This window comes from Notamacropus eugenii, chromosome 1 (assembly GCF_028372415.1).
Source record: "Notamacropus eugenii isolate mMacEug1 chromosome 1, mMacEug1.pri_v2, whole genome shotgun sequence".
Taxonomy (NCBI): domain Eukaryota; kingdom Metazoa; phylum Chordata; class Mammalia; order Diprotodontia; family Macropodidae; genus Notamacropus; species Notamacropus eugenii.
Window position 1 is genome coordinate 570,135,205 of NC_092872.1, and position 16,783 is coordinate 570,151,987.

At 36.9% G+C, this 16,783-nt stretch overlaps 1 protein-coding gene across 1 annotated transcript in view; it reads right to left on the reverse strand.

Moving 5' to 3' along the window:
- The window catches only part of CSMD1 (CUB and Sushi multiple domains 1), a 2,598,423-nt gene that overhangs the window by 271,656 nt on the left and 2,309,984 nt on the right, over nucleotides 1-16,783 (reverse strand). Inside the window, exons 43-44 of the mRNA XM_072634370.1 lie at nucleotides 4,369-4,546; nucleotides 661-806 (exon numbers count right to left, since the gene is read on the reverse strand). Of these exons, the coding sequence (XP_072490471.1) occupies nucleotides 661-806; nucleotides 4,369-4,546 (324 nt within the window). The remainder of the gene's footprint in view (nucleotides 1-660; nucleotides 807-4,368; nucleotides 4,547-16,783) is intronic.

Consider the following 16,783-nt stretch of genomic DNA (forward strand, 5'->3'; position numbering starts at 1 on the left):
AAAAATTTAAAGGTAAGTCATGTTTATCATTATTTTAAACTCACAGGATTCAGAGGAAAGGGAATCTTAGAGAGCATCAAGTCTTGTCTTTTCATTTCTTAAAAGAAGGGGGAGCCCAAAGAATTGAAATTATTTGTCCAATATTACTTAAGAATTAAACAACATAGCAAGGATTTGAAACTTCACATTTTGATGCCAAATCCAATGGTCTTTCCAAGGTTTCAGGCTTGACTGATATTTTTAATATGTTCCTTGAAACATTACTTGCTTTCCTTAATCAAAAAGAAACATCTGTCCATATTACCCTTTGAAAATGCTATTCAAATCCAAAATATGGAATAAGCAGATATTACAGAAACTCTGCCAAGGAGAAGTTAAACAATATGTCCAAGATGACATATTGGCAACAGATCCAGCATTAAAACAGAGGTCCACTACTCCATGAACAATAAATCCTTAAATTAAAAAAAAAAAAAGGTACTGGGTAGGATATAGCTGCAGGGTTATGGTTAAATGCAGATAGGATAAGTTCACATATCTCATCATAAGACCCTTACACGTGTATTTGGTTTAAAGATTAGTAATGGTATATTTGGTGGAAGATTGGCAAAAGATGACAAGCATTTTCTGAGTTATAAAAGTTGGTGAAAATAAACTAACCATGGAAATTGAGGACAAAGAAACCTCCATTTGAAAAGTCACTGTGAAACTTGAGGAGAACTTGATTGGTGGAGCTGTAAGCTGTTTCAAGGGCAGTATTGCCACTGAAAATGCCAAGCTGAGGTGAATTCTGATCAGGACCATCCCTAGGGAAAAGAGAAAAAAAGAGCAGTTCTTGAATGAAAATCTATTAAGTTATTTAAATTAACAATCAATTTTCTCTTGACAGAGAGTTTCACCTTTGTAAAAGTGAGCTAATCATTATGTAATCACAGGACTGGTTGTGTTATTGATATTCAAAGTTAAAAAGCCAATAGAGAGGATTCTCTTCATTCCAAAGTTGAGATTTTCAGAGAAATTGTATAACACAGTGACATTTATATCAGTGACTGAAAAGAACTTTCTTTCTAAAGTAGAGAAATTCACACTTTAATGGGAAAATTTAATGAGGCTTTTGAAAAATCATTAGTCCTCATTCAAATAAGTGTTATTTTTAAATATTATACAAAGTACTTTACTTCTAATTCTTTAAGGTAAGGAGTCTATGCATCATAATCTTTGTTACAGAGATGAGCAAACTAAGAAATTTTCATGGGGTTACGTGGATGATTAGGGGAAGAAGTAGAATAGGATTCAATGTCAGGTATTCTGACTTTAAGTCTAGTTCTTTCAACTTCATTACTGTTTATTTCTGAAAACTGAATTTCTTTTGGTTGTTGCCACTGTTTTTCTTTTTCCTTTATACAATAACAGCATCATAAGATCTGGAGTTGGGATGAATGCTAAAGATGATCTAAGTCAAATCCTTTATTTTTTACCAAGCAAGGCCAGGTACATAAAAGGGCCATGACTTTTTCAACATCACACAGATGGTTAGTAGCAAAGCCAGGATCTGAACTGAGGAATCCTGACTCCAGGGTACTCCAGACACCTTTCTACTTCTTCAGTTGTTTCAATCATGTCCAACTCTGCATGACCTCATTTGGGGTTTTCTTGGCAAAGATACTGGAGAGGTTTGCCATTTCCTTCTCCAGATCATTTGACAGATGAGGAAACTGAAGTAAACAGGGTTAAGTGACTTGCCCAGGGTCACACAGCTAATAAGCATCTCAGGATGATTTGAACTTAGAATGGCAAATCTTCCTGCTTCCAGGCTTGGAACTTAATCCACTGTGTCACCTCACTGCCAATCTTTCCACTACTGGCCATTTTTCATGTACTTCTAGTGACTGGATTAAAGAACCTTTGAAATTCCTTTCAGTTATATGACTCTCTGACACAGCAACTATTTCCAAATGATATAAACACCTACTCTAAAATTACTTATTTCACCCTTAGCTAGAATTTTCTGTGGCTCTCAGAAGATTATGTAATTGTGTCAAATGGTAGTCCCATGTTTCAGAGAAGATGGAGTCTACTGTCTCTAGAAGATTTATAATAGATTAGCATGTAAGTTTCTCTACCAAGCAAGTGAAACCAGCACAGCAAAGTGCCATGTAAGTAAGAGCCAAAAAAAGCATCAGTGGCTTTCTTGACCTCTCTGAATTAGACCCAGGCTGAATAAGAACTAAATCAGTGTCTCTGATGCTTGTCTTCACCCATCAGAGTTAATCCAGGCACTGGAAGGAGTCAGTTCCCATTTAAGCTTTCAGTAAAATAAGGTTCAAGGATAATTTCTTCCTTTGCTGTTGCACATAGTTTTTTTCCTTTATTCCTTGTGCATACTTTAGGTCATGTCTGGTGAAGAGAAAATGTACAAACTGTCCACTACTGACTTTGAACATGTCACTTGATCATTTTCAAATTCAATTTCTCCATCTGTAGAATTTGGGGGTTGTACTACCTGAAGTTTGAAATGCCTTCTGGATCTTAAGAAAGGGAGAATTATAAAGTGAAGTCAGGAGAGTCAGTTTTGAATCTTGCCTCCAACAATCTAAGCAAGTCAATCTTTCTGAAGCACATTTTCTTCATTCATAAAATTAAGGTGGTGGTAACATTTGCCATACCTACTATCACAGTGTGAACATGTGACATTAGTGTTGTTAACCTAGGGTCCACTAACCTTTAAAGGGTCCATGAATAGATTTCAGAAGACCCATGAACTAAGATCAGTTGAAAAAAAATTACATCTTTAATTCACTAACCTCTAACTGATAGTTACCATTCCTGTAACTGTTTTAAAATTATTCTGAGTATGGATCCCTATGCGTCATCAGATTGTCAGAGGGGTCTATGATATACAAAGAAAGGTTAAGAACCCTTGATCTAATTTAATAATGTACTTAAAACATTATACATTCAAATTGTAATTGAAGTTTCAGATTCCCTTCCTTGAATTCCAGAATTAGAATTAGAAGGCCATCTAGTTAACCTTTTCAATTTACAGTTGAAGAAACTGAGGGGCAGAGAATTTAAGTGTATGTTCAAGGTAACACAGGTGACTCAGGATTACATTATCCTACAATTATCTAACCTAAAATGATACCTTATATCTATAAAGAGCATTGGAGTTTTCAAATATAATTTCTCAGTTTATCCTCTAAAAAATCCTACGGAGGCAATTATCACAATTAGACAGATATAGAAACTAAAGCAAGGGGACAAGGATGGGGAACCTGTGGCCCTCTAGGTCCTCAAGTGCAGCCCTTGGACTGAATCCAAACTTCACAGAACAAATCTCCTTAATTAAAGGATTTGATATATAAAATTTGGCCTCAGTCAAAAGTCCACACCCAAGGACCTAGAAGGTCACATGTGGCCTTGAGGCCACAGGTTCCCCACCCCTGCAAGGGGAGGTTAAGTGACTTGTTTAAGATTAGACAACTGATTAATAGCAAATACTGTATTAAAATCAGATTGCTGGGATCTTAGTCTATCAATTTTCCTGTTATAAGATTTATAGTAAGTACTGTTGTTTTTTAGTAAAATCTGAGCTGATAGATATGCAAGGTAACTCTCAAAGGCAAACTGTTAAATTCACTTAGCTCAAGAAATTTAGAAAATTTTTCTTAAAGGTTGAAACATTAATATCATTAGGGATTGAGAAAGTGATGAAACAAGCTTATTCTTCTAATTTTCATATTTATAATGCTACTAAATGCCAAAATGCCTTGGTTCTGATTAGTAGAGATATTAAAGTAAAATCTAAAATGAAAAACAACCGAAAAGACTTTTAAAAACTTACCACACCGAGGATGCTCAGAAAAAAAAAAAGATATATATATGTGTGAATTTTCTCTTTAACTTAAACATTGACCAGGATTATAATTATTCTGAGCTTCTTTGTCTAGATTGAGTTTTCCATATGTTTATTCAACAGCACATAATTTTTAATTCAATGTTTATAATAATTTCTTATTAAGGCAAAGGATTCCTACACGTTTTCCATAACAAAAAACAACATAAGTTCACAATGAAGCTTAAAATTACAAATCATTTGTATATTGACATATCTTCCCCAAAAAAATTTGGTAAATGAGTTAATTTAAAACATATAAAGGACATGTGTAATGATATAGCTTTGGCCAAGTTTAATACATGTGGCTTATTTAGCCTTTTACTTCAGATAAATTTTCTAAATTTATTTTCACCTTTACGTTTAACCACCTAGTTTCCAGTGAAGCCACATTTCACTACATAATATACAGTTACAGACAGTGAAAATCAAAGTCAAATTATCCAGATTAATGATTTTTTAAGATCACATACCAGACTGCAATGTAATCATTCACTGCTTCAGTCTGTAACAAGGTGAAGTTGATGTAAACTCCATGTCCCTGAGGAACAGTAATAAGCCATATGCAGTCCTTTAAAATTGGATATTCATCTGGAAATCCTGGGGAATAAACTGTGCCATTTTGAGAGGTTACATTATATCCACAAGGTGCTGAAAAGGAAGAAAACAATTAAGCAAATAAAGAACACTTGGAATGAATGGGATATGCATGGTCTAATATCACTACATCTATAAATTCCTAATAAAATAATAATTGACATTACATGGCACTTAAAGATTTGTTTTCTAAATTAATTTTTTCCTGAACTTAAATACCAGAAAAATGAACCCATAGGACACAAAAAGATTAACCATGAATTTGCATTTCATCCTGCTCACTTTTTAAAAATGTATATAATAAATTCTACTTATTCAAAATGATTCTATTTATCTGTCCTTTCTTCTTTTCTGTGCATTAAACACATAAAATAAAAACACCCTCTTTTGTAATCCCATTTTCCCTGTCTAACACACTTCCAGCTAAAAGCCAAGTAGGTGGAGGGATGGGAGGGAAATTTGTAACTTGCAGCAAATAGAGTAAAGCAAAAAGAAGGCACTCAATGTTCGTATCTAAAAATGCATCTCTCAACAGTACTGATGAGGTTCAGACTCTGGGAACTTCCTTGAGCTCCCCTTGAATCTTCCCACTTAATCTGGCCTTTCTTACTCAAATCTAATATTCCCATTTGTTCCGCAGTCTCAGGAAGCCCAAGGGCTTTTCATTATCATTTCAGGTCTCTGTTGCACTCCCCACCCTTGATCCCATCAAAACCCCATTCCCATACTGCCCCTATCAAGATCTCTGTATTGCCCCATCTGCTTCCCACCCAAACCCTCCATTGTCTGCTATCTCCTGACAGCCTCCAGCTGTTTCCAGCCTTGGACCCTCCTTGGATTCCCTCCTAGGACTTCTCCTCAAGACCCTTCCTAAACCCCTCTTCCCATCACCCTGGACTACCAGACACCGCCCCCACACCCATCCCTCCTATACTCTTTTCAGTATTTAAGTTCCATCTTGCCTCCATGAAGGTGCAGATTCAATCCAGCTCAGACTCTGTCTAGCTGGGATTCTATCTGACCCACTTGTGAATCCAAGCATCACAAATACTTAGGCTCCTTAAGAGGCAACCCAATTTGGCGAATCTTTAATAAACTTTGTTTTCTTTGGCTTTAAGAAGGCTTGAGTCAAATTCATTAGAGCACAACCCGGACCGTCGGTATTTTGGGGTCCCCCATCACCCCTGAACCTCTTGAATGCCATAAATTATCTATCAGATTTATGAACAAAGCAAGAGCTAATGACCAAAAAAGTGATCGAGAGGTTCATAGGAGGTAGAATGACCAATTCTGATTACATAAAATTAAAAAGTTTTGTACCAACAAAACCAGTGCAGCTAAAATTACAAGGGAAGCAGAAAAAAATGAAAAAAAAAATCTTGGCAGCAAGCTTCTCAGATAAAAGTCATATTTCTAAGATATACAGGGAACTGAGTCAAATTTATAGGAATAAGAACTGTTTCTCAATTGATAGTCAAAAGTTAAGAATAGTCAATTTTCAGAGGAAGAAATCAGAGCCTATCAGTAGCCATATTTAAAAAAAAATGCTCTAAAACACTAAAAATGTATAAAAATGCAAATTAAAACAACCCTAAAGTACCAAATTGCACTCACATCCATCAGACTGATTAAGATGACAAAAATAGAAAATCGTAGATACCAGCGGGACTGTGAGAAAATAGGTAATTTAATGCACTGTTGGTGGAGCTGTGAACTGGTCCAACTACTCTGGAAAACAATTTGGAACTATGCCCCCAAAGCTATTAAACTGTGCATAACCTTTGACTCAGCAATACTTCTACTAGATTTATTCCCCAGACATCAAAAGAAGTAGCAAAAGGATCTCTATGGAGAGAGGAAGAGAGGGAGAAAGGGAGGGGGAAAGAGAAAGACAGAGCGAGATTTAGTTGTCTATATCAGTTATAAGTGTGTGTATTCAGTTGTTTTTGGTGACAACAAATGGAAATTAAAAGGATGCCCATCAATTGAACAGGTGACTATGGCATAGGAAAGTGATATGTCAAAAAAAAAAGAAACAAACCTGGGAAGACATATGGAATGACACAAAGTGAAATGAGTAGAACCAGACCAATTTATATAATAACATCATCTGGGTTTTCAAACCTGAGGGGACGCTTAGAGGCTTCCCAGAGTTCCATCTGGCACACAAACCTTCTTCCAAAACTAAGCCCCAAAGTAGAACCTCACCCTCAGAGTATTTATACATTTTTTAGAGCCAGAGGGCATCACAACCCTTGAGAATCAGAGCCTCATTAACAAAAAGTATAGGCCTTCCTACAAAGCTTCCCAGGCCTATTAATGGGTGGGGAAAATCTTCTTTAATCACATTATAATAATTAACAATACAAATACATTATTTCTACAAATACAATATTTCTAGTTAAAGAAACTCTTGTTTCTGTACTTTATTCCTAGTAAAGACTCTTGGTTGATAAAAGCAAGATTCAATCAGAGCCACTTGATTATACTAAAACAAAAACAGCAAAAATCTGACTTGGCTTGCCATGACACATACACATGCTTGTTTCATTTTTTTTGTCAGGACCTGTGACTTTGCAGGGAATTTAGATGAGGAAGCTCCCTCTAATTGCTCTTCACTTTAAATCTTAAGAGAGTTAACTGGGACTCTAAGAGGTTACTTGACTTTAAGCTTTGCAGAACCTTTTATATAATATGAAAGAACTTCCTGATGTCAGAAGCAGGACTGAAACAACCAATAGGAATTTATCAAGCCAGACTTAATGAATATGCTAAGAACCAAGGAAAAAGAGAGAGAGACACAGAGAGAGAGAGAGAGACAGAGAGAGAGAGAGAGACAGAGAGAGAGAGACAGAGAGACAGAGAGACAGAGAGACAGAGAGACCGAGACAGAGAGACAGACAGAGAGAGGAGAGAAGGAAGGACTTCCCATGCAGAGCTTCTCATTTCAAGTGTTCAATCTATTCACCCATAATCCCTCTTCTCTATGACCAGCACATCAGCCCACTTGGCGTATTTATAAGACACAGCATAAATCCAAGTGACTTTGACTCTAGAAACTGTTATACATTTAGAAATAGATACAGGACAGTAAATATAAATCAATTAGTAAAACTAACCAAATTTTTGTGAGAAAATTTAGTATCGTTAAATGAATGTTAAGTCCAGTGCACGCTTTAGAGTCCAAACACCAGGCCTGCACTGCTCATCTTGGGCTCCTATAGCTCTCTCCAAAAAATTAAATCTCAAATAAGTTTCATCACCATCCTCCCTTACCTCAAAGTAAATTCCACAGGTCTATTCCAAGAGATAAGAGGACAATTAACCTAAATCAAGATTATCCTAGATCTTCTGGTATTTTTCCATCCAATCCTCCTGGGAAGTACAAAACCCCTCAGCAGCAGGGTGGAATCATTTGAAATGAGAACTGTGTCCTATTAGCTGATTGTACTTCACATATGCCTAGGGCTATGAGGATGGATGAAGAAATCTTCCACAAGCCTCTGAGGAATCTATTAAATGCCTGAACTGTTCTATTCTGTGATAACTGTGAGTGGATTGTGTGTTTTCCTTCCTATGATATCTTGAGATGATGGATGTCTTTACACTTGGTCTGATGACAAAGATATGAACAAAAGGACATTCTATTTGAGACCTGTTTAATTTGGAATTTATATATCTACCTGTTCTTGTTTCTGTTCAGTCTTTTTTCAGTTTTATGTCCAATTCTTTGTGCCCCTGTTTGGGTATTTCTTCACAAAGACACTGGAGTAGTTTTCTATGTCCTCTTCCAGCTTATTTGACAGATGTGGAAAATGAGGCAGATGGAGCTAAAGTGCTTACCCAGAATCACACAGCTAGTCAGTGTCTAAGGCTGAATTTGAACTTAGGAAGATGAGTCTTCCTGATCAGAGACCCAGCACTCCATCCACTACACCACCTAGCTGACCTTTATATAACTCTGTGTGTGTGTGTGTGTGTGTGTGTATGTACGTGTGTGTGTATGTACGTGTGTGTGTAAAAAAAATATATACATATATATACTCACACACACACTTTCATGTCATTGCTCCTTCTCTCTACATATGTCAGTGCATGACCAGAAATGTAAAGATTTATCATGTAGCATGTGTTCTCTGCATATGAATATGCATCTATATTTATGTATATGTGCATATATGTACATGTATATGTATATATTAAGATATGTGAGTTTATGTGGCTGGGAGGAAGCAGGAAAGAGGACTGGATTTGGAGCTAGAAAACATACATATAAATCCTGTTACTTAATAGCAGAATGACTACTGGATAGGCAATCAAACTCCCTTGGTCTGAACTTGCTTCTGTAAAAATTGAAGAGCTTGGATAAGAAGGCCTTTAAGATCTTTTCTTGTTCTAATTATGTAATACTTTGAACTAATGATCCCATGATCCCATATGTATTCATATAAAATAATAAATCATACATATACACTGATTATATAATAATAATATCTAAATTTATAGGGCATTTCTAAGTGCCAGTCACTGTACTAAGGGTTTTTCAATTATTTTCTCATTTGATCTTCACAACAACCCTGGGAAGGGGGGAGGTACTGTTATTATTCCCATTTTATAGATGAGGAAACTGAGGCAAACAGATTTGACCAGGGTCACACAGTTAATAAGTGTCCAAGGTCAAATTTAACTCAGGCCTTTTAGACTCCTGGCCTGTCTCTCTATCCACTGTACAACCTAGTTGCCCCAATTATTATAAGTACATACAATAGAACCTTGGCTTATGAGTAACCTGTTTACTTATGCCTTGTTGGATGAAAATAAATTTTCCCCAAATTTGTCTTGCAGGACAAACAAAAACTCACAGTATGAAAATCAATTTTGGACTTGAATGGCTCACGAAGGGATAACACTCAATTAGGGCAATGGGGTTTTTTGAACCCCTATAAGATTGCATGCCATCTCAGGAAGGGAGTGAGGAGGGAAGGGAAGAAAATTTAAAACTTATAGAAGTGACTGTTGAAAACTAAAAACAAATAAATTAATTTTAAAAAAATCAGAAACAAATGTCATTAGATAGATTCCTAGTCAGAAGTGAAGAAAACATGTGAGTCAAAACATGAAAGTGATTCTAAAAAATGAAAAATAAATGAAGGCAGTAGTATTAGTCTTACTTTTACTGAAGGTAGAATGAGAGAGAACACGTTCAACGTTGAAATCCCCTGTGTTCTCATAGAAAGAGATTCTCCTTCCAATCAATAACTCTTCCTCCTCCTCCTCCTCCCTTCTCATCTCCCTCACACAATAAAGTTCAGGTTAATTTAATTTATTTTTGGTTTATATTGTGTACTAATTATTGTTACTGTATTTCAGGTACATTAGGCACAAAAACCTTAAAATTATAAATAATTACTTTTATATGAATATTTTTGGGGGTGTGGTACTGGTCATCTGACTTTATACTATTTTGTATGGGAAAATTTGCTTTGCAATATGAACAAATTGCATGATGAAAAGAATCTCAGAATGAATTAAATTTATAAACCGAAGTTCTACTGTATATCCTTATATATACACACACATTTTAAATGAGCCTATGAGTGTATGTGTGAGTATATATGTCTAAATACACATACACACATACACTATATATATTTATATATACACTCATGAATATAGTCATACATACAAACTGATATTTTATGTCTGATTCCTTCTTTGAGGCAAAAGTCTATGTCCCCCATCCTAGGTGGTTTTGTGAGATATAATCATATTTTCTAATGCATACACTTAAATATTTAATTATAGAATTGAGCATGGCCTAATATTTATGAAGTACTAGATATTTACATCACTACAGATATTAAAATAGTAACTTGCCTACCTTTTATAACAGAGAAGATAAAATTTATGCATGAATTTATTCTAAGATTTTAAATTTTTCAATTTGACCTCTCAATGAATTTCAGTTTTCAAAGATTCTAATCAAGAATAATCTTTACTGCAAGCTATGATTTTGAGAATTTTTAATGCTCTTTTAATTTCAAAATGCTTTCTATCTATGACCTCTTAGGTCCTAATAATATACATAGGAAAGATAATATTATTCATTTTAGAGAAGGAGAAATTTAGGCAAAGAATGGCTAGCCTGTAACACACTGTAATTTTGTAGTAGAGTCAGGATTCAAACCAGGGACTCGACTAGAATTTCTATCTTGACTCCATCACTTTCTATTAGTACTTCCTTTCTTGAGTAAATAATACTATCACTCATTTAAAAGTACTATAGAGGAACCAAGATGGTGGACTAAAAAGATGCATGCACTCTAGCTCTTCCCTCACAGCCCATAAAATACCTGTAAAGAATGACTCTCAACAAATTCTAGAGCAGCAGAAGCCACAAAACAATGGAGTGGAGGAGACTTCCAGCCCAGGGTGACCTGGAAGGCTGACTGGAAAGGTCTGTTGCACTGGACGTGGAGTGGATCCCAGCCCAGCCTTGACCCTGTTGTGCAGGGAGGGAGACGGGAGCAGGCCTTGGGAGCAGAATCCACAGCAGCAGCAATGGAGGTTCCCAGATCCCTCAACCCACAGACACCAAAGGTCAATGAGAGAGAGCTTTTTTAGAGGGCCAAGAAGGGAGCAGGGTTCCCCTACCCCATAACTCCAGCCCTAGGGGTGGTGGCAGATGCCTCAGCGGGTGGCGGTTCCCATAGCAGGCAGTAGCCAACATCCATTGTTGGAGGCCTCATCTTAAAGTCTGGGGGAATTGATCAGCTGATCTGAACCTCATCCCAGAGTGATAGCCCTGGCCTTACCCTGCCTAAAGGCCCTGGGGGAATTAAGCAGCTGTTCTGAAACTCAGCCTTGAGTGCTAACATGGAAGAACTGCAGATGACGCTGTTGTGGAGAGGAAATTCTACTACTCTTATATTCTGGGCACAAAAGTTTTTGGTTGCTCCCAGAATAGTTTGCAGGCTTGATTGTGCCACTTTGGAGGAACAGAGAACTTACAGAGTATACCCTACTCTTGACAAAGAACCCAAAAGTCAAGTAACTGGTTGGGAAAATACTCCAAAAAGGGAAAAAAAATAAGACTACAGAAGATTACTTTCTTGGTGAACAGGTATCTTCTCCCATCCTTTCAGAAGAGGAAGAACAATGCTTACCAGCAGGGAAAGACACAAAAGTCAAGGCTTCTGTATTCCAAACATCCAAAATAAATATTCAATGGTCTCAGGCCATGGAAGACCTCAAAAAGGATTTTGAAAATAAAGTAAAAGAGGAGAAGGAAAAATTGAGAAGAGAAATGAGAGAGAAGCAAGAAAATCATGAAAAGCAAGTCAACAGCTTCCTAAAGGAGACCCAAAAAACTACTGAAGAAAATAACACCTTTAAAAATACATTAACTCAACTGGCAAAAGAGGTTCAAAAAGCAAATGAAGAGAAGAATGCTTTAAAAAATAGAATTAGCCAAATGGATAAGGAGGCTCAAAAGCTCATTGAAGAAAATAGTTCTTTAAAAATTAGAATGGAACAGATGGAAGCTAATGACTTTATGAGAAACCAAGAAATCACAAAACAAAACCAAAAGAATGAAAAAATGGAAGACAATATAAAATATCTCACTGGAAAAACAACTAACCTAGAAAATAGATCCAGGAGAGACAATTTAAGAATTATGGGATTACCTGAAAACCATGATCAAAAAAAGAACCTACATATCATCTTTCATGAAATTATCAAGGAAAACTGCCCTGATATTCAAGAGCCAGAGGGCAAAATAAATATTGAAAGAATCCACAGATTACCTCTTGAAAGACATCCAAAAAGAGAAACTCCTAGGAACACTGGAGCCAAATTCCAGAGTTCCCAGGTCAAGGAGAAAATATTTCAAGCAGCTAGAAAGAAACAATTTAAGTATTGTGGAAGTACAATCAGGATAACACAAGATCTAACATTAAGGGATTGAAGGGCATAGAATATGATATTCCAGAAGTCAAAGGAACTAGGATTAAAACCAAGAATCACCTACCCAGCAAAACTGAGTATAATACTTCAGGGGAAAAAATGGTCATTCAGTGAAATAGAGAACTCTCAAGCATTCCTGATGAAAAGACCAGAACTGAATAGAAAATTTGACTTTCAAACATAAGAATCAAGAGAAGCATGAAAAGGTAAACAGGAAAGAGAAATCATAAGGGACTTATTAAAGTTGAACTGTTTACATTCCTACATTGAAAGATAATACTTGTAACTCTTGAAACTTTTCTCAGCATCTGGGTAGCTGGTGGGATTATACACACACACACACACACACACACACACACACACACACACACACATATATATATATATATATATATATATATATATATATATATATATATATATATATATATATACATATATAGTGAGAGAGAGAGAGAGAGAGAGAGAGAGAGAGGGAGGACAGGGTGAGTTGAATAGGAAGGGATCATATCTAAGAAAAATAAAATTAAGGGAGGAATATATTGGCAGGAGAAAGGGAGAAATAGAATGGGGCAAATTATCTCTCATAAAAGAGGCAAGAAAAAGCCTTTTCAATGGAGGGTAAAAGGGGGGAGGAAAGAGGGGAAAAAGTGAAGCTTACTCTTATCACATTTGGCTCAAGGAAGGAATAACATGCACACTCAATTTGGCATGAAAACCTATCTTACAATATAGGAAAGCAGGGGAGAAGGGGATAAGTGGGGGGGGGGTGATGGAAAGCAGGGCAAATGGGAGGAGGGAGCAATTAGAAGTCAACACTCTTGGGGAGGTACAAAGTCAAAAAAAGAGAATAGAAGAAATGGGGGGCAGGACAGGATGGAGGGAAATATAGTTAGTCTTACACAACATGACTAATATGGAAGTCATTTGCAAAACTACACATATATAGCCTATATTGAATTGCTTGCCTTCTCAGTGGAGATGGGTGAGGAGGGAGGAAGGAAGAGAAGTTGCAACTCAAAGTTCTAGGAACAAATGTTGAGTATTGTTCCTGCATACAACTGAGAAATAAGAAATACAGGTAATGGGGTATAGAAATTTATCTTGCCCTACAAAAGAGAAGATGGGGATAAAGGAAGGGAGGGCTGTTAGAAGGGAGAGCAGACTGGTGGAAGGGGTAATCAGAATGCTTGGTGATTTGGGGTGGGGGGAGGGGAGAGATGGGGAGAAAATTTGAAACTCAAAATTTTGTGGAAATGAATGTTGAAAACTTAAAATAAATAAATAAATTAAAAAAAATAATAATACTATTGAAATTCAACACACCATAGAGGGCTTGTCTATAAAGAGTATTCATGTGGTTTTTGTGATCTAAACACTTGACTTTATCTAGTAGGCAGCTCCTCCTTAGGAAATTTTCTCTCAATACATACTAGCAACTACTATGTAATTTGGAGACTTAGTAATTACAACTACTATGTAATTAACTATGTATGATTCAGTGACTTATCCAAGATCACATGAAAGGTATAGAGTATGTGGCAGAATTGGAACTGACAACTAAGTTTTCCTTATTTCTAGGACAATGCTCTCTTAGCAATATGCCAAATTGTGTCATAAAATGTAACAATTAAAATACTTCTAGTTTACTCTCTTTGAAAAAGACAGTTTAGGAGGAAAGATAATAAATTCTGTTTTGAATATATTGAGTGTAACGTGTCTACTGGACATTCAGTTTGAGGTGTCTGAAAGGCACTTGGAGATGTGAGACTGAAGGTCAGCTGAGAAGTTGTGGCAGGATAGGTATATTTCAGAAATATCAGCAGAGAGATGGTAGTTAAATCCATTAAAACTCATGAAATCTTCAAACGAAGTAACATAGAGGGAGATGAAAAGAGGTTCAGACAGTTACAGAAGAAGGGCATGATCTGGAAGGTGATCCAGCAAAATAGATTGAAGAATAGATACATGGATAGCAAGGGAAACAGGAGAGAGTGATGTTCCCAAAACCTAGAGAGTATCAAAGAGGAAAGAATGATCAACATTGTCAAAGTCTGCAGAGAATTTGAGGAGAATGAGGATTAAGAAATGGCCATTGGATTTGGGGAGTAAGAAATCACCGATAGCATTGGAGAGAGCAGTTTCAGTACAACAATAAGTCAAGAAGATGAATTGTAAGGGGCTTGGCAGAGAATGAGAAGAAAGTACAGGCTGCTATTATAGATGATCTTTCCAAGTTTAGCCCCAAAGGGCAGGAAAACTATGGAATGACAGTTAACAGGGATGGAAGGATAAAGGGAAATTTTCTGTTTTTTTCTCCCCTTAGGACAGAGGTGACATGGTCATGTTTGTAGGCAGTAGGGAATGAGACAATAGACAGGGAGGGATTGAAAATAAATGAAAGAGTGGGGATGAGAGAGTGGGCAATTTGTTAGAGGAGATGGAGGGGAACAAGATCATTTGAGTAGGTAGAGGGTTAGCCTTGGTAAGGAGTAAGGCGATGTCATGTGAGACAGGGGAGAAGGATGAGAGTGGCAAAAGACAAGTGAGTAATATAATATGGGGAATAAGCGAGAAGAGAAAAATCATGGCAAATGGCCTCCACTGTTTCTGTAAAATATGAAGCAAGGTTCTTAGCTGAGAAATTGTGTGGTGTCATGGAAGTGTGAGGAGGGATGAAAAGGTTTAAAATAGTTGCTGTGGAGAGTGGAATAAAACAGGCATACAAGGCTTACCTAGGAACCCAAAGGGCTGAGTTGAGGTTGTATAACATAAATTTGTGTCAGACGTACAGTACGTAGAACTAGGACAGGTAGATGGCATAATGGATAGTGAGGAAGACTTACCTTTCTGGTAAGTCCTCAGATCTGGCCAGAGACACTAGCTATACGACCCTGTGCCAAGTCCCTTAATGCTGTCTGCCTCAGTTTCCTCTTCTATAAAATTAGCTAGACAATGAAACAATGAACCACTCCAGTATCTTTGCCAAGAAAATGCCAAATAGGGTCAACAAGACATGTCTGAAATGATTCAACAACAGCATAGGCAGAACTGTTGTGTGATTTTCTTCTTCACTGCTTCATCCAGCCCCACATGTATAGGAGTGAAGGTGGTGAATGGTGAACTGAAGCTTGGCAGATATGCAGCAAAATGGCAAGGGAGCAAGGTATTCAAAGGAGGAGGACAGTATAGCTGAGTGCTTTACCAACAAGTCAAGATGGAGAAAAGAGGAGAGAATGACTAGTTCAGGAGAGATGGTTTGGGAGAGAATTGAGGGATCAAGAGATTGAAGGTGACAGTGCAGGGAAAGCAGAAGGAAAGGTAAGAAAAGTCAATAGATTATGGTCAGATGAGGGGTATTTTGGAATGTCATATATGGTGAATAGGTTAGTTTTTGTTTTGTTTTGTATTTGTTTTTAACTCAATTAATGAAGCACCTTGCTGTGTATGTTCATTTTCGAAGAGGACCATGACAGGGAAATGATGACATGACTTGCATTGACTTTGAGTGAGGGAGGGCTGTGCAAGGTCATCAGCCTCATTTTCTACTCCAGAGTCATCTGAGTCCACTGGCCAGATATTCATCAGGACAACTGGAGGTAGACCAGGATGCATTGAGAGACCCTGTCCCTTTTAGGCTAAGGTCTTTTCAGGTTTTCTCTTTGAAAGAGGAAAAGCCCTTTCAGTGAACAGGCCTCTTTAAGAAGTTAGTCCTGGGATGGTGCCTTTAAAAAAAAAAATCAAACTGGGAGGGAAAGACCCTCAGGGTTCCTGGCCAAAAGAGAAAGTTGCTATTTACTATTTACATTCCCTTGTGTTAGGTGGGCAGGGACCCACTGTTGTCCAATCTATGAGCTCCATAGTGAATTTGTTTAAAGGCTTGGTCTTTAAGAAATCTAGTCAGCAAAACCCAGGTTAATGAGGCAGCTTTCAGTCATGGAAATGCACCTTCCCTTTGGCAGAGCACTCTGAATAGGCTAGATTGGGAAAGGTTTCAATAGCCAAACAGATGAATTTGTATGTCTTAAGAGTTAAAATGGAGCTACTAGAATCGGGGAATTTATGAGAGTTTCAAGTTTCAGGTGAATGACAAAGTTGAAAGCAAGATCGAGAAGTTTGATTTGGCTGGAGAAGCAATAGTACAGTGAGGCAATAGTCAGTGGGTGTAGAAAGTTTCTTCTATGCTATTAAACAAGGTTGAAAATGAGGAAGCTACTTAACTTGGATTATATCTCTTTCATAGGTATGAAAATCCATACTTGATAACTCAATCCTCCTATTTGGGGGATTAATAATCTTAGGTTAACTTATAATATAAAAGAA